At 48.1% G+C, this 17,972-nt stretch overlaps 2 protein-coding genes across 5 annotated transcripts in view; one reads left to right on the top strand and one right to left on the bottom strand.

Annotated features, from left to right (window-relative positions):
- NHSL2 (NHS like 2) overlaps positions 1-17,972 on the bottom strand; it is a 93,317-nt gene that overhangs the window by 18,497 nt on the left and 56,848 nt on the right. Inside the window, exon 2 of the mRNA XM_036890960.2 lies at positions 2,254-2,409. Within this exon, the coding sequence (XP_036746855.2) occupies positions 2,254-2,409 (156 nt within the window). The remainder of the gene's footprint in view (positions 1-2,253; positions 2,410-17,972) is intronic.
- Positions 2,450-7,136, top strand: RTL5 (retrotransposon Gag like 5). Of its 4 annotated transcripts, none has more exons than XM_036890967.2 (2): positions 2,450-5,072; positions 6,548-7,136. In XM_036890967.2, the coding sequence occupies exon 1, from the start codon at positions 2,816-2,818 to the stop codon at positions 4,481-4,483; it is 1,668 nt and encodes a 555-aa protein (XP_036746862.2). In that variant the 5' UTR covers positions 2,450-2,815; the 3' UTR covers positions 4,484-5,072; positions 6,548-7,136. The 4 variants fall into 4 exon arrangements, with proteins under 4 accessions (XP_036746862.2, XP_036746859.2, XP_036746861.2 ...); XM_036890964.2 differs by having other exon boundaries at positions 6,335-7,136; XM_036890966.2 differs by having other exon boundaries at positions 2,450-6,093.

Raw genomic sequence — 17,972 nt, 5'->3', positions numbered from 1 at the left:
GGCATCGTCAGGGAATAAGAAGGCTGCGTAAGATTTGAATTGGCTTCAGTTAAGGGAGGAATTTGAAGCATAAATGAGGGGGAAGTGGGAGCAAAGAACCAACAGGCAGGGCTTTATGCACATTTGGACAAAGACTTTGGGAATCATTGAAACTTGGAGTCAGGAGGGGCCTCAAAGGTTTTCAGGTCCAACATCCCCATTTTGGGTTCAGATTTCCTCCTCAGCAGACCTTCCAGGTGCTTCTTCAGCTTTTGCTCACACCTGCAGAAAAGGGGAGCAGCCTTTCTCCCAAGGCAGCTCATTCCATCCAAGAATGGTTGGGGCTGGCAGGCGTGCCAGAAAAGTTCTTTCTTCTTATGAGGGGAAATCTGCCTCCCTCTAGGTTTCCACCCACCACTACTAATTCTGCAAATGGTGGCAACAGAGTACACTGACTCTCCTTTTTCTGCACAGTAGCTCCTCTCTTATGTGAACACAAGGCTCATGGTGTCCCTGGGAATCATGCTTCCATAAGGTTACCACTGCCCTGATAGGGATGTGGGGGTTATGACTGTAGTCCAGTTGTATGACCCTTCTGCAGTTTTCTATTTTCTGTAAGAGTTAACCATCATTGGTATGGATAAACGGGAGCTGGTCAGGCCTCTTTTCACATTTAATGTTCCCTCAACAAATGTCTGCTGAGCATCTCTTGGGGATCCAGCCCTGTGCCACTACCCAAGAGTAGTAAGAGATGAGAAACTTTACGCTGAGAAGTTCAGTCTCGTTATGTGAATGAACTGTATACCCAGGACTAGCAGGTGAATGAGTAAATGACTGAGAAAGCAGTTCAGAACAATGCAACTCCTCTTGAACTGGGTATGATGCAAAGTGCAAAACCCACCTTAAAAGTTTTTTTATGGGTGAGGTAAGAAGAGAACTTTGAGGAAAGTGTAAGAACTGGAGTGAGGACAAAGGAGGAAGAGGTAATAGCCCTGGAAAAGGGGCCTGAATGGGACAGTGAGAGCCTGGAAGATGTAGGGACCTTACAACCAGCACTGAGGTTTTATTTATATTACTTTATTGAGATGTAACAGGTCAGTGAATTTTGAGACATGCATGCATGCCCCTGGTGACCCTCCACCCAGATACTGAAGCACCCAGGAGTCTCCCATAGCACTGAGTTTTCATCCCTTTGCCACTTACATTGGATAAATTCCTCTGGTCAGTGTGTATGTTTTCCATATTGTAAGGTCCTATCAGGGACCACATTGTTTTTCTTTTATATTAACTTTAATACCATGCCTAGATCAGCCTGTATTCCAGAGGACCTGCACTGGAAGTTGATGCTGCATCCTACCAGGGTCTTTCCAACTGCAAGATACTCTTGCTAAGCAGTTTGCATACACCCCATTTAAATTCTCACAAAAGGGTGCCATGTGAGGAATTGGAATCCCCATTTTTAAAGATGACTGATTAAGCTGAAGCTCAGATAGGGTGGGCAATCTGCATAACATAACACAGCTAGTTAGGTGTGGGATTCTAGTTAAGAGTCTAGCTCTGTCTCATTTCAAAGTCTGGGTTTTCTCACTCTGCCTGTTGTATGCAGTTTGACTGCTCAGGCCCTATGACAGGGCTGTTTCTCCAGATAATCAAAGGATGGACCCAGCTTGGCATGCAACATGCTCATCAGTGTATTTCAAGGACCCTCGGCTGGGAATTGGGGATGGGCAAACTGTGGGTGCTGTGTATTGGGCTTACTTTGGTGAGGCAGTAGCCACCCAGGGGACATGTGGACAAAGCTATGGCAGGAGCAGAGTGAGTGAAGCCCTCAGTGAGAGACCCTGCGGATTGTCTCCTTTGTCTTTGGGTGCCAGGATTCCAAAGGCATGGGGGAATGTCTGACAGACAAACAAGGTCTGAAGGGTATGCGGGCTCACACTGGGGAGACTCATCCAGCTCTCTTTGACCATGGCTTGACTCGTCGCCCTGCCTCAGCCTCAGCCTCTGTCCTTTTTCCCCCAAGGACTACTGAACTAAAAAAAAAAGGTGGGGGTGGGGGTGGGCGCTAAGCAGCCATAGCAACAGAGCCTTCTAGAATCACTAGTCTGGAAGGTGAAAGGTGAAAGGTGGACAACGCATGTTTTGTTTCTCGGTAGGTTTTTAACATTTCTCTCTTTTTTTTCGCCATCCCTGCGCTCTTTCTTCTTCGCCTCCCTCCTGCCACTGCTCCCGTAGCCGGTGGGCTCCGGCTGCAGCCCCCCGCCCTCTCAATACCTTGCAACAGGCTCTGGAGATTGAGCTGCGCCTCGCGAAGCAGCTCCTCTACACTCGGACGCCTGCCCGAGGAGAGGAACACGTTCACTGGCTGTCGCCATGACGACCTCGAGTGGGCAGTCGCTGTCGCATTTTCCCGACTCGAGTTAGCTGCAGCTAGGGAAGGAGAGAGGTAATGAGAGGCGCGGGCGAGGAGGGCGGCGCGCGGCGGCCAGTAAGCACCCGCCGTTCCCCGACACCCGCCCCGCCAGGGGCGGGGAGCGGGCCCAGGCTGCACTTAAAAGGCGACTGCTAAGCAGTCGCAAGATTTTTCCTCGACAGATCCTGCCGCAGTCTGCTCCCTTTCGCCCGCCACCGCCAGCCCGCGTCCTCCGCCGGCGCCTCCCGGTTCCCGCCGCCGCCCTCTCCGATCTCCGGGACAAGGTAACGCGCCCCGGGCCGAGCCTCCGGGCCCTCGGTGCTCGCCCTAGTGGGTGTGGCTCGGCCTCTGCCGCGCACCGCCCCGGCCCCTCGCTCCCTGCCCCCACCCCCGCCTGCAGCTCCGGCGCCCGAGTTCGGCCAGATGTCCGAGGCGGCCGGAAATCTCAATAGCCTCCGCATGGCAAACGTGGCCCTGAGAGAAGAATTAAATGCCCTGCGCGGGGAAAACGCCAATTTGGGCCTTCAGCTCGGAAGGGCCCTGGCCGAGGTGAATTCCCTGCGGGGCAATGTCTCGAGCTATAGCCGCTGGCCGGTGCCGGTGGTGCCGGTCCTTGCCGAGGAGAACTTTGAGTTCCCGCTCAATGAGATTGACGCGGACCCTGAGGGAGATCTGCCCTTCTTGTGCTGGCCTCCCCCGCGCTCCGAGCCCGAGTACGCCCCCGACGAACTGCTGATTAGCGTGATCCAGGATTGTGGCACCTCCGACGGGTCAGCCGACCCTCCCCCGCTGCCCATGCCGCCCGCGCCGGCGCTGCCCTCCACCGCGTCCAAGGAGCTGTCCCGGCAGCCGCCTCTGCCGCCGCTGGAGCGGCCTGCCGTAGGGCCCTTTACCGGCGACCCAGTCTACCTGGCTGAATTCCTGATGCAGCTAGAGACCTTCATAGCTGACCACGAGGATCATTTTCCCAGGGGCGCTGATCGGGTGGCCTTTCTGATCACCTTTTTCACTGGTGTGGCCAAGGACTGGGCGGTCTCGGTCACTCGGGAAGGAAGCCCCCTGCATGCCAACTTCCCACGCTTCCTGGATGAAATCCGGAAGAAATTCCAAGGCCCCATCCCGCGAAGTGTGGCCAAAAGGGCCATCCGCAAGCTCAAGCAGGGAGACTGTACCCTTGGCAGCTATGCAGATGCTTTTCAGTTCCTGGCCCAATTCTTGTCTTGGGATGACTGCCGCCTTCAAAATCAATTCCTTAAAGGCCTGTCAGAATTCTTCCGCAAGGAGCTCTTATGGTCAACTGAAATGGCCGACCTGGACGAGCTGATTCTTGAATGTGTGGAGATAGAAAGAAAAGTGCGCGTACCCAAGCCGATGCCTCTCCCTGGGGTTCGCAATGTCTTTTTCCCTTTTGCGGCAGACCCTAACATCATTGACAGTGATGACGATGATGAGTACTTAAGTGGGGAAGATGAAGAGGCACGCAGGGTCCGACTTTATGACAAGGACCAGCGGAGACGCGTGAGAGCTGTTCAGCGAGAGGAGAAGGAGGAGGATGAGAGGAGGAAGAAGAGGGAGGAAGAGATGAGGAAAAAGCAGGAGAAGATGAAACAGAAGGACGATGACGAGGAGGAGGAGCAGGAAGAAGAGGAGGAGGAAGAGGAGATGAGGAAGAAAAATGAAGAGGAAGAGGAGAACAAGGATGAGGAAGAAGATGAAGAGGAGGATGGGGCCCAGGAACCAGAGCAGGAGCAAGAGTTGGAGGATGAGACCCAAGATGACGATCTAGATGAGATCATGGAGATGGAGCCCACCGTTGCCCACGCTTCATCCCAGACTACTGGCTACTATCATGAAAATTTCCTAGATATATCTCCTCCCATAATACAGCCCAGCAGACGGAGGAACCAGAACCGAGTCCCACTTCTGGAGGGCCTTCCAGGTACCAATTCACCATTCTACAGTTCTCCACCACTGATTCGCCGCGCAGGTCGCCTGGGGCAACGGCAAATTCGAAGACGGCCCCCGGTGCTCTTCCGCCTCACTCCCAGACAGGGGGGCCACCGGGCTGCACGCGGCCGAATTCGTGTGTGAGCACTGGGGCGAGATGGCCACTCAGAACACACCCTTCCACTGCATCCCCTGTCCCTGCTATCGCTGCCACACTTGCCCTGTTTGCTGACCAGTCCTTAGGGGAGTGCCAGACCTGCAGAACCTGAAAAAGACCTGTAGAACCCCAGAACATCTTGCAACCACGACCAGAGTGACATGTGCCCGACCAAGGCCGCCTGGGAAAGGAAAGTGATCAACAAAAGCTGTCCTGTTGGCATACACTCTGCTCAGGCCTGCCACACGCTGGAGAGCAGATTTCTGGGCCTGTTCCTGTTAATGAACTGGTCGCCCTTTTGTAACCCCTCTAGTTGTTCCTAATCCTCACTTCTCCTGCGTTTATTAGCCCTGTGTTCTACGGTTGTGTCCTCTGACTGGCTCACCAGGACTTCACCCAATGCCTCTCTGAGCTGCCCCAGTGAATGAAAGGACAGGCCACACCAAACTCCTAAAGCCACCGAGGCCCCTTACACAGAGAACAAAATGGTATCAAGAAATGTGCCTAGAAGCCTGTACTTGCTTCAAGCTACACCTCCAGCAGAAGGGCCCGGAAGAGGCTCCTACATCTAGTCCAGTGAGTGTGTTCAAAGCCACATTTCAAATTGACAGCTTGGCTGAGATTTGTCCTTGACTGACTGGGCAAGCTGGTTCCACCTTCCCACAGACTTCTGTATCGGGGACCTTGGACCAGCTTGCCAAATCTGGGGCCCTCTCTGACCACACTGCCTCCTGGGGCATCACCAGTGGACGGAGCCCAATGTCACAGGCTCTACCCCTTTCCTAGATGTTGCCTAAAGGGTAGACAGTTGGGTGGGGGAGGAGGAGGAGGAAGAAGCAGCAGCAAGAATTCAGTTTGACATTATAATGAATGATTCCTCCTGAGGGACGGTGTTCTCTACCCCGTGCCAGGCCTTAGACTGCAGCCCTCAGCCAAAGGTCTTTGCAGGAGACTCGCCATCCTTGGGTTCCAGAGGCCTAATTGGCTTTGCTTTCCCAGACTGCCAAAGAAAGAAGGGCCCAAGGCCTGTTCTTTAACTTTGATTTAAAGGATTCCCTAGTTCTGAGAGGAGGGAGGAAGGTTCTCTCTACAGAGACTGTACCCACTGCAGCCTTGCAGCCAAGATGTCCTCATATCTCTCACATGGGGGCCAAGCCATGGCCTGGTGCTGGGCCTTGGTTAGATGGTGAGGCTTGAGAGGGTGACTGCCTCCTAGGACTCCTGGGACTAGGGGTATCTAGTACCTTATAAAGAGTCCCACTGCTTGCCTTGGGTCCAGACAACACTGCTTCTGCAGTGAAATACACACTATGTCATCCTGGCCACAGAAAGCCAGCCAAATCCACTGAGCTGCCCTTGACACTGAGCTTCCCGCACAGTGCCTAGTGGCTGGGCAGGTGCAGCCAAAGTGTCTGTGGCCAGAGGGAAGAAAACAGTAAATTCAACCTCTGTTCCTCACTGAGTCTGACAGATAACCTCAGCCCAGCCTTAGGATTTTGAGCCTGGAGGTAAGAGGAAGGAGCTGGAGGAAGAGGAGTCACAGAGACACCCAGTCCCCTGGCTGGTTTCTCGTGAGGTCTCTATTCATCACTGGGAGGTAAGAGACCCTTTTCTTTATCACACATTGCTCAGCCTTGGGGTCACTGGGGCTGGGTATCTATAACCTGTTGCTACCTTTTAAAAAGCAAGCCCCCACCTTCCACAGAGAAAAGTAATACATAACTTTATAGAAAACTTGGAAAAGAGAGAAAACTATAAAGACAAAAAAACCCTAAACATTCAGAATCCCCCGACACAGATGCAAGTACCGTTAACACTTTGCTGCCTTTTTTTCATAGTGTTTCCTTGCGGCATCTTTTCAAAGCTGAGATCATCCTGTGAACTCTTGATCAGCACCATTTAAAATGGCTGCCACCTATGCAGTCGTGCATACTAAATAATTTATTGAAGCATTCTTCTAATTTGCTGGACATTGCAATTGCCTAGTTTTCTCCATCCCTGCCAGGTCAGGCATGAACAACCCTGTAAAGAAAATTTTGTTTGTTTTTCAGCTATATCCTCAGGAGAGAGTTCCAGAAGGGGAACTACTATTCTTCAAGGCTGTGGACCCTGTTTGCTGATGTTCAACATGCTGGCTCTGCTGCCCATGTCCCTGCCAGAGAAGTGCAAAGGACAGGTGCCTTGCACCCCCACCTCCAGGGACCCCTCAGCAGGACAGCTGCCCGTTCCCATGGTGCTTCTCACCCTGAGCCCTTGTATCCTCAGCTGGGGAAAGAGTAGATGAGCAGTGAGCTGTTTTCTGGCCCTATGGTGGCAAGGGGGCTTGGGCTCCCATTTGACCCTCTTCCCCACTTTCCCAGATCTTCAGTATTTGTTATGATGTAACAGCCACGAGAGCTGTAAGAGGAACTATGGGCTTTGGGTGCCTGCTTGGGTTGAAAGAGGGATGGGGGATGGGGGGAGAAATGCATGCAGGGGTTTGAAGGCAGCCCAAGGATTCCCAGAGACTCGGGAGGAAACCCGTTTGAATTAAATGTGTTATTGTTATTGTGATATTGTTGCCTTACTGTGTTGTGAAGATAAGAAATTGTTGTGTATGCTAAAGCTTTCTCCTCAATAAAAATATAAAGGGTGTGTCAAGCCTGTGTCTGTCTGGGTTAGTGAGCAAGCATAGATGGGTAACAGTAGGCATCAGTTATTTTCCAGGCACCTTGCCTGAGTTAACCCTATCCTGAAGCCTTGCAATCCTGGGGCTTAAGGGAGCTACGTAGGGTCCTCCAAATTTGCAGATGGCAGAAAATGCTGGGAGGGAAGTGGAGGGACTACGCATCTTGAAAGACAGCATTTATTCTCCATTTACTGGGATATAAAGGTATAAGTGGCCCAGTCCTACCATGCTATAACAGCGCCTAAACACACACACACACGCACGCACGCACGCACGCACGCACGCACGCGCGACAGGGACAGGGAGGGAGGCCGGCCGAGCAGAATGAGGAGGGAGGGCCCTTCTACTTGTTGACACTAGGTGGTGCAATGGGACCCTAGTGAGCTGCCTGGTGAAGATTTTTTGACATCCCCAGGGCAGTCCACGCAGAGACCCTCCCAGCAGGATTTCACTGCTCCTTGAAAACTGCGGGGTCAGAAGAAACTGAATCCCATTCTGGGATTTGCTCAAATTCCCCACCCGTGAACTGGAAACCTTTTTCCTGGGACTGTGGGTGGGAACACGTATTGAGTGTGCTGTGCCAGGCACTTGATAGCCATTCTCCCATTTCATCTTACCCTCATCTTACAGATGAGGAAACTGAGGCTCAGAAGTCACTGGCCCACAGCTTACAGATGTTAAGTGGCTCTTCCACAGCCCCATGGCTGCCTTGTAGTCAGCTCCAGGGACACTTTCCCCCTCTCTGCCCCTAGTGTCTGGCCCCCCATCTGTCTCCTGGGTCTGCTTTGTCCTGCCCACACTGCCCTCCACCCCCTGCTCGCTTCCAAGAGTGCTATGAGAACAAAGCCCGGTTTCAGAGGCACACTTGCTTTGTCCCTTTCAGGGGAATGGAGGGAGAGGAAGGAAAGCAGTGTGTTTCTGACCATGTGCCAGGCACTTTGACCCAGCATCTCATTTTATTCCCATAACAGCTCAGTAAGGCAGGAAGACCTAAATCACAGTGATACTAGGCTCCATTGGGGACTCAGGTCTTGGTGACTCCCAAATCCAAACTCTCTTAACTCTACTACACTATGCTGCTTTCCAGAAAAGCCCCCCAGTGAGCTCAAGCCTCAGCCTGCCTGGATTTGGGGTCATCGCCAAAGCAACCAGGTGTGCATCAGGCACACCATCCCTGGGGTGGTCTGGGAGAACTAGCCAGGGGGCAAGTCTGCCCTGCAGGGAAGGGCCTGCAGAACAAGGCAGGCTGGTGGCACTGCTGAGGTTATGGCAATGAGTATGTATGAGTATGTGGCTGACTGCCCCTTCTGGGGAGGGACAGGGCTGAGGGGCTGTATGCTGCATTCATGAGCACTTGGGCTGTTTTGCTTCAGGGGCTCAGAGAAGGTCTCCAGCACCCCTGGAGTTTCTCATGCCATCACAGGTGGGAATAGGTGAGCCCAGACTGTGTCATGGCCCATCAGAGCAGGTGGGAGAAAGTAAGAAGCAAAGGGTGAGCTTTTCTCCAACTCTGTAGCCAAAAGCCCTGTAAGTATAGGGAAGAGAGCCCTGGATTCCATCCAGTCCAGCCCTGCCATTGACTCAATTTGGGACCTTGTATGAGTCTCATTCCTGCTCTTTCCACAGCTTTCTCATCCCTCTAGTCACTGTGAAGTCCCTGAGGCCCAGCACACGTCTGGGTGCACAGCAGGATCTCAACCCTAGTTTGGTATCTATATGAAGAAGGGAGTGAATAATGGGCAGCTGGATGGAAACCTACAGGCACCCTGCTAAGGGCATCTGCAGTTGGCATGAAGCTTGGGGGACTTGAGGACCTCCTCTAAAATGGAATCGGGAGCCCCCAAATCTCCCCAACCTGGAAAGATGTGCTGAAATGGCCTTTACTAGGTTTTACACGTGTGATTGTGAAATCAGTTTCAGAAAACCAACTGCAGAAGCCTGAGTAGGGGGAGATGTGGCTCTGAAGAAATCTGCGAAAAAACCATCTGAGAACTGATTTGATGGGGGGTCAGGATGAATCAGCGGACTGCAGTGGCTGCCATAGATGCTAATGCCTTCCTGGGCTGCTGCGACAGAGCGGGATGGGGTCCTGGCTGCCCAATGGCAGGTGACCAGATTACACCTCTCAGAAGCCCTGCACATTCTGGAAGCAAGGAAATATTGTAATACAATATTTGGAATACAATACAAGGAAGGAAGAAGAAAGGTAACGAGTGGGGGCAGTAAAAGGGTGAGAAGTATGGTGAGAATCATATAAACCCTGTTCCTGAGGGATGAAGGCAGAGAAAATCTTGCCCCTGAAGCGGGCCCCACTATTCCCCTTATTCAATCTGTGTGGAAACTAGCAGCTCAAGGTCACTTGCTCCATTTGTGGAGTTTGTGAACTTCAGCAGTTTGACATCCAGAGCTCTTCACCTCCACCCTCCATTCACACCCACACTGATGGAATCAGCATCTCCAGAAATTTCTATTTCTAAAAATTAGCTTCCTAGGCAACTGTAATGCCCAGCCCAGCCCAGCTCAGTGCTGAAAATAGCCTTGGGGACTAACTAGCCCAGGTGACATTTAAACAGCCAGTTTGGTTCAGAGCCTTCCCCATAGAGCTCCCTGGAGCAGGAATCAGACTGGAGATCCCAGAACAGCAACATTGTAAGTGATCGAGAAATATCTGTGCAGTGATCCCCCAGCAGGTTCCATGGTCTGGTGAGAGCTCCCTCCTCCTGGACACTTGCTCAGAATGCATGAAGCTTGGAGGACTATCCCTCCTGAGAGGCGGGTGCCATAGGATGGGGAGAAGTCTGGCTTTGAGAAACCAGGTCCATTGCAGCCTCAGCTTTTACCCTTTACTGCCTGAACTGACTCAAGTGGGGCCTTGGCCCCAGTCAGGGGTAATGGCAGGCATTAACAAGGCAAAAGGCTACCCCCAAATTGGTGGGGCGGAGGCTCCACCTCCAGCTAGCACTTCCTGCATCCTGCCCAGACTAGGAAAACTCTGCAGGCCAATTCTCTCCAGGGATTCAACAGACACACAAACCCAAAGCCTAGGGTTCTTGGTTGCCCTGGTAACTGCGGGACTTACTTGGAGGAAACCAGTTTATGAAAGGCTTAGGAGGGTGGATATTTCCTTTGACAGAGGGCAGGCTCTGACCTGCTCCTGGCATCCCCTCTCCCCTTCCTGCCTGCCACACATACAAATAGAGCTGGGGCCTCTCACCTCAGCAACTCTACTGGGGTAGGAATACCAGAAAGTAGGAGCCCTGGCTTTTTATTGTGCTCTTGCTGTGGGCTGTTACTATGAGAAAGAGGCTAAGATGGAAGGTGTTAGTGTGTGAATTCATGGCAATTGTCCTTCGGCCCAAGGAAGCCTTGCCACCTAGGACCCATATACAACCAAACTTAAGGAGGGCTAGTGTCCCCTGCAATTGCAGTCCTACCTCTTCCTTACCACTTATGATGGAGATATGAGCAAGAGAAAATATCCAGCAGTTCCAGGCCCTCCTCATCTCTCACCTGAACTACTAAAGGAGCCTCTCTCCTGGTCTAGACAGCCTTTAGCCTCTACTCCTTCTCATCAAGCCACCTTCTGCAAGCTTGCAGGATGGGGGCAGCCGTGGTCCTTTGAACACACCAGTCTGGTCCTATTGCTCCCTTACAAAAACCCTCCCTTCAGTGGCTCTCCTTCCTCTGACCCCACTGCTCTGTGAGGCTTGACTTCTACCTGGGAGCAGAGGCTGGTTCATGACTCCAAATGAGTTTGTTGCTGCAAGGCTGCTGTTCAGTGTGAGAACATGCACTTGACCCCTTTGCAGGTGGGGCTTCTTTGGCAGCAGTGGCCTTTGGGAGGAGCACTGGCCTCCTAAGATCTGGCTGAAGGCTGAAGGGAATGGAAGTGGAGCTGGGAGCAACTCCGTACACATCAAGGTGGAGGCATAGGCAGTAGGAGCAAGTTGGTGAAGAGAAAGCAGGAGCTTGTAGAACTGGTTGTTCATTCCCAAATGAGCACTTTGCTGGTGGTCTCCATCTCTTTGGGAGGCCATCACTCCCTCTCAGTGGTGTGGTGAAGAGTGATCTCCACTGGGATTGACAGTCACACAGACATGGCTTTGAACCCTAGCTCTGCCACTTCCTTGTTGTGTCCCTTTTTGTGCTCATTTTTACCTCCCTAAGTCCCCATTTCCTTTTTCTAAAAATAGAGACAATAATAGTATATATTAGTGAGATAATTGATGTGAAACAATAATAACAATAAAAATAGCTAATACTTACTAGCTCTTACTGTTTGTTGGGTACTAAGTGCTTTACAGTTATTAACTCATTGAGTCATCCATTACAACAAGCCTATAAAGTACGTAGTGTTATTATTCCCCATTGGCATGGAAAGTTTAACTTGGCAGTGTCATGGGACTAGCAGCTAGCATGTAAGTGCTTTTGAACTCTCCAGTAAAATAGGGAATGTTCTGTGGATCACAAATGAGTCCAGTGGAACAGGAGTGTGCCAAGATCAAGGACAGGGCTCTTAATTTCTTTTAGCTCACAGATTCCTCTAGCAGTTTGTTGAAACCTCTGGACCCCTTCTCAGAATAACGTTTTCAGGTCCATAAAAGAAAATACACAAAATTGCAAAGGAAACCAATCATACTGAAGTAGTTATAAAATATTTTAAAGAAATTGTGATCTAGTTATATGATTACTTACATAATGCATTAACACATAAGGTTTAATGGCAAGTCTATAGATAAGAGTTTTAAAGTGATGGTGAACATAAGCAACTTTTTTGAGATACAACTATAATGTGATATGAAAACATTTGTGATTTCTATTGGGGATAAAGTCACAGATACTGCTAATACTATTATGGCTTGTTGCCTACATTCCTAATTCAAGGAAACGCTAAATTTCTGTTAGAGGTTAGTGGAAAAAAGATCAAATGATTTTCCCATCTAAGTTCAGAGACCCCCTAAATTTTCTCCACATACCTCTTGGGGGTCCAATGGAGCTCAACTTAAGGAGCCCTGCCCTTGGGGGTTGGAGAAAAGACAATAGCTGCACTGTCAGCTGTGAGGAGGAGCTGGTGGCTGGCAGAAAGACAGGTGTGTGGTTTCTCTTTCAAGAACTGTTTACAGAAATGGTGAAGTCTGGCAGCTCCCTCTTCCTCTTGGTCCTGAGTCAGCAGCTGAGGGTGGGGCTGAGGCTGTCATACTTGGTTTGAGTTTCAAGCTCACCACACACCTATCTCTAAGAGTTGACTTGTTGCCACTTCCTAACAGTGAAATCTTGGTGGGTATTGCTCCATTTTAAAATTTGGACCTGCTCGCACACACAGATTTCCCATTCATCTGGAAATAATTTTTAAGAGGACATTTCATTGGCCTTAAGACATTTTCTGAGCTAATGGATGCTTCTACTCCAGCACTCCAGCCAGGCTAAGGGCTGCCAGAGAAAGGGGGAAAGATGAACAGCTGTGCCTTGCACCCCAGAACACCAGTCAGACTTGACACTTTCCCAAGATACCAAATGCTTTTTCCTGACTTCCTGATTTTGCCACCTGTCAGCTGAGACCCTGCCAACCAGGGCAGCCAGGTTCTGGGTGCCATGGCCAAGGAAACAAATGGTCAAAACAGCAGTAGGTCTCCGCTTTTCTAATTTGCCTCTGTTCACATCGAGAACTCAAAGAGAGCATTGTTCATAAAGACCAGGCCCCAGGCCTACTCACAGTGCCTTGACTGGGGGTGGGGAGTCACAGCCGGCCAGGGTCCACTGCTTTCTGCTCCTCCCAAGACCCCCATATTTACTCAGAAATGAGTAATACTTGGCTGATGGCCATGTGCTAAAATGGTTGCAGCTTAATTTCCAAAGCAAGAGAGTACAATTGTGATAGCCTTATGAACTATAGTCATTGGTTAATAAAGAGGCTGGCTGGTTCAAAATGAATTTGCCTCAGTTAGTCAAGGGAACAGAAAAATATGTTTTGGGGGTTCAGGCAGAGAGCTTCACACACTGGAATGTGAATAACACTTGTTTTCTTGAATATTAAAAAAATATATGTATGTTCTTAGGTTGGCCAAAGCTCCCAAACATAGGCAGAAGGAGACTGAGGTCCAAATGAGAATTCAAAAAAACTTTGGTTAGCTAGATTGACCAAAAATAAAACAGAAAACTCCAATGACTAAAATGAAACAGGGGACATTGCAATCGACCTTACAGAAATACAAAGGATAAGAAAGGAATACTATGAATGACAATCAACTATGTAATTTAAATGAAATGCCTAAATTCCTAGAAAGACACAAACTATTAAAAATGACTGAAGAAGAGGGGGGCAGAGCCAAGATGGCGGCATGAGTACAGCAGCGGAAATCTCCTCCCAAAACCATATAAATTTTTGAAAATACAACAAATACAACTATTCCTAAAAGAGAGACTAGAAGATACGGGACAACAGCCAGATCACATGTACACCTACGAGAACCCAGCACCTCACGAAGGGGGTAAGATACAAGCCATGGGCCAACGGGACCTGAGCGCCCTTCACCCCAGCTCCCCAGCAGGAGGAGTTGGAACGGGGAGGGAGAGGGAGCCCAGGACTGCTAAACACCCAGTCCTAGCCATCCGCACCAGAGCACAGACACACAGTGAGTGGAGTGCTGGGTATTAGGGAAACGGTACAAAAAAACCTGCGAGCAGGTCCACGCAGCCAGCGCCCCTGGGACAAAAGAAAAGTGAGTGTTTTTTGAAAGTCTTAAAGGGACAGGGGCCTCACAGCTGGGGTCCCAGAGCACACAGCCTAGCAGCTGGGAGTCCTGGGGAACTCCGGGCGCCATAACCTCCTAGGCAACAGTGCAGCTCTGAGAAACCCTCATGGCGATAAACAGCCCCCCACCCGTTACCCCTCCTGTGCGGCCCCGCCATAGCAGACCAGCACCCTGAGGCTGGCCGCACCCTCAACAAGGGAGCTTTCTCCATACTGGTGGGAAAGAAACAGAGACCCTGACTACGTGTAACTGCCCAACACAAGCCGCTAGGGGTCGCCGTTGCCCCAGGAAAGAAAGTCCAGGAGCAAGTGGAAATGTTCTTGGTTCTCCCAGCTGACAGACGAGCCAACAGCATACCCCTGCAACTATCGACATGAGAAAGCAGAAGAATTTGATACAAACCAGACTAACCCAGACTTCCTCCACAACCTCCCTTGAGAAGAAATCTGGGGAGATATATTTAACCAATCTTCCTGAAAAAGAATTCAAAATAAAAGTCGTAACCAGGCTGATGGACTTGCAGAGAAATATGCAAGAGCTAAGGAGGGAGAATACAGAAATAAAACAATCTCTGGAAGGACTTCAAAGCAGAACGGACAAGATGGAAGAGACTATTAATGGACTAGAAATCAGAGAACAGGAACGCAGAGAAGCTGATGCAGAGAGAGATAAAGGGATCTCCAGGAATGAAAGAATATTAAGAGAACTGTATGACCAATCGAAACGGAACAATATCCACATTATAGGAGTACCAGAAGAAGAAGAGAGAGAAAAAGGGATAGACAGTGACTTTGAAGAAATAATTGCTAAAAATTCCCCAAGCTGGGGGAGGAAATGGCCTCTCAGACTACGGAAGCACACAGAACTCCCATGACAAGGGACCCAAAGAGGGCAACACCAACACACATAATAATTAAAATGGGAAATATCAAAGACAAGAATAGTGTATTAAAGGCAGCCAGAGAGGAAAAAAAACGACACCTACAAAGGAAAACCCATCAGACTATCATCAGACTTCTCAACAGAAAACTTACAGGGAAGAAGAGAATGGCATGATATATTTAATGCCATGAAACAGAAGGGCCTTGAACCAAGGATACTGTATCCAGCACGATAATCATTTAAATATGAAGGAGGGATTAAACAATTCCCAGACAAGCAAAAGTTGAGGGAATTTGCTTCCCAAAACCCACCTCTATAGGGTATTTTAGAGGGACTACACTAGAGGAGCACACTCCTAAAGAGAGCGCAGAACAAAACACCCAACATAAGAAGAAAGGAGGAGGAGGAATAAGAAAGGAGAGAAATAAAGAATCAACAGACAGTATGTATAACAGCTCAATAAGCAAGTTAAGTTAGACAGTAAGATAGAAAAGAAGCTAACTTTGAACCCTTGGTAACCACGAATCTAAAGCCTGCAATGGCAATAAGCACATATCTTTCAATGATCACCCTAAATGTAAATGGGCTGAATGCACCAATCAAAAGACACAGAGGAATGGAATGGATGAAAAAGCAACACACATTTATATGCTGCTTACAAGAAACTCACCTCAAATCCAAAGAAATGTACAGACTAAAAGTCAAGGGAAGGAAAAAGATATTTCATGCAAACAATAGGGAGAAAAAAGCAGGTGTTGCAGTACTAGTATCAGACAAAATAGACTTCAAAATAAAGAAATTCACAAGAGATAAAGAAGGACATTACATAATGATAAAGGGCTAAGTCCAACAAGAGGATATAACCATTATAAATATATATGCACCCAATACAGGAGCACCAGCATATGTGAAACAAATACTAACAGAATTAAAGAAGGAAATAGAATGTAATGCATTCATTTTTGGAGACATTAACACACCACTCACTACAAAGGACAGATCCACCAGACAGAAAATAAGTAAGGACACAGAGGCACTGAACAACACACGAGAACAGATGGACATAATAGACATCTACAGAACTCTACATCCAAAAGCAATAGGATATACACTGTTCTCAAGTGGACATGGAACATTCTCCAGAATAGACCACATACTAGACCACAAAAAGAGCCTAGTAAATTCAAAAAATTGAAATCCTACCAACCAACTTCTCAGACCACAAAGGTATAAAACTAGAACTAAATTGTACAAAGAAAGCAAAAAGGCTCACAAAGACATGGAGGTTTAACAACAAGCTCCTTAATAATCAATGGATCAACGACCAAATTAAAATAGAGATCAAGCAACATAGGAAACAAATGACAACAACAACACAAAGCCCCAACTTCTGTGGGACGCAGCAAAAGCAGTCTTAAGAGGAAAGTATATAGCAATCCAAGCATCTTTAAAAAAGGAAGAACAATGCCAAATGAATGGTCTAATGTCACAATTATCGAAATTGGAAAAAGAAGAACAAATGAGGCCTAAGGTCAGCAGAAGGAGGGACATAATAAAGATCAGAGAAGAAATAAATAAAATTGAGAAGAATAACACAATAGCAAAAATCAATGAAACCAAGAGATGGTTCTTCAAGAAAATAAACACAATAGATAAGCCTCTGGCCAGACTTATTAAGAAGAAAAGAGAGTCAACACAAATCAACAGTATCAGAAATGAGAAAGGAAAAATCACGACGGAACCCACAGAAATACAAAGAATTATTAGAGAATACTATGAAAACCTATATGCTAACAAGCTGGGAAACCTAGGAGAAATGGACAACTTCCTAGAAAAATACAACCTTCCATGATTGACCCAGAAAGAAACAGAAAATCTAAACAGACCAATTACCAGCAACGAAATTGAAGCGGTAATCAAAAAACTACCAAAGAACAAAACCCCCGGGCCAGATGGATTTACCTCGGAATTTTATCAGACATACAGGGAAGAAATAATACCCATTCTCCTCAGAGTTTTCCAAAAAATAGAGGAGGAGGGGATACTTCCAAACTCATTCTATGAAGCTAACATCACCCTAATACCAAAACCAGGCAAAGACCCCACCAAAAAAGAAAACTACAGACCAATATCCCTAATGAACGTAGATGCAAAAATACTCAACAAAATATTAGCAAAACGAATTCAAAAATACATCAAAAGGATCATACACCATGACCAAGTGGGATTCATCCCAGGTATGCAAGGATGGTACAACATTCGAAAATCCATCAACATCATCCACGACATCAACAAAAAGAAGGACAAAAACCACATGATCATCTCCATAGATGCTGAAAAAGCATTCGACAAAATTCAATATCCATTCATGATAAAAACTCTCAACAAAATGGGCACAGAGGGCGAGTACCTCAACATAATAAAGACCACATATGATAAACCCACAGCTAACATCATACTGAACAGCGAGAGGCTGAAAGCTTTTCCTCTGAGATCGGGAGCAAGACAGGGATGCCCACTCTCCCCACTGTTATTCAACATAGTACTGGAGGTCCTAGCCACGGCAGTCAGACAAAACAAAGAAATACAAGGAATCCAGATTGGTAAAGAAGAAGTCAAACTGTCACTATTTGCAGATGACATGATATTGTACATAAAAAACCCTAAAGACTCCACTGCAAACCTACTAGAACTAATATTGGAATTCAGCAAAGTTGCAGGATACAAAATTAACACACAGAAATCTGTAGCTTTCCTATACACTAACAATGAACTAATAGAAGGAGAAATCAGGAAAACAATTCCATTCACAATAGCATTAAAAAGAAGAAAATACCTAGGAATATACCTAACCAAGGAAGTGAAAGACCTATACCCTGAAAACTACAAGACACTCTTAAGAGAAATTAAAGAGGTCACTAACAAATGGAAACTCATCCCATGCTCCTGGCTAGGAAGAATTAATATCATCAAAATGGATATCCTGCCCAAAGCAATATACGGATTCAATGTAATTCCTATCAAATTACCAACAGCATTCTTCAATGAACTGGAACAAATAGTTCAAAAATTCATATGGAACCGCCAAAGAACCCCAATAGCCAAAGCAATCCTGAGAAGGAAGAATAAAGTGGGGGGGATCTCGCTCCCCAACTTCAAGCTCTACTACAAAAC

The sequence above is a fragment of the Manis pentadactyla genome, chromosome X (genome assembly GCF_030020395.1).
Source record: "Manis pentadactyla isolate mManPen7 chromosome X, mManPen7.hap1, whole genome shotgun sequence".
Lineage (NCBI taxonomy): Eukaryota > Metazoa > Chordata > Mammalia > Pholidota > Manidae > Manis > Manis pentadactyla.
Note: the sequence above shows the minus strand (reverse complement) of the source record. Positions and strands in the feature narration are given on the sequence as shown.

Bases quoted from the DNA above. Each gene is read 5' to 3' on its own strand.
- RTL5 (XM_036890967.2), top strand. From the start codon at position 2,816: ATGTCCGAGGCGGCCGGAAATCTCAATAGCCTCCGCATGGCAAACGTG.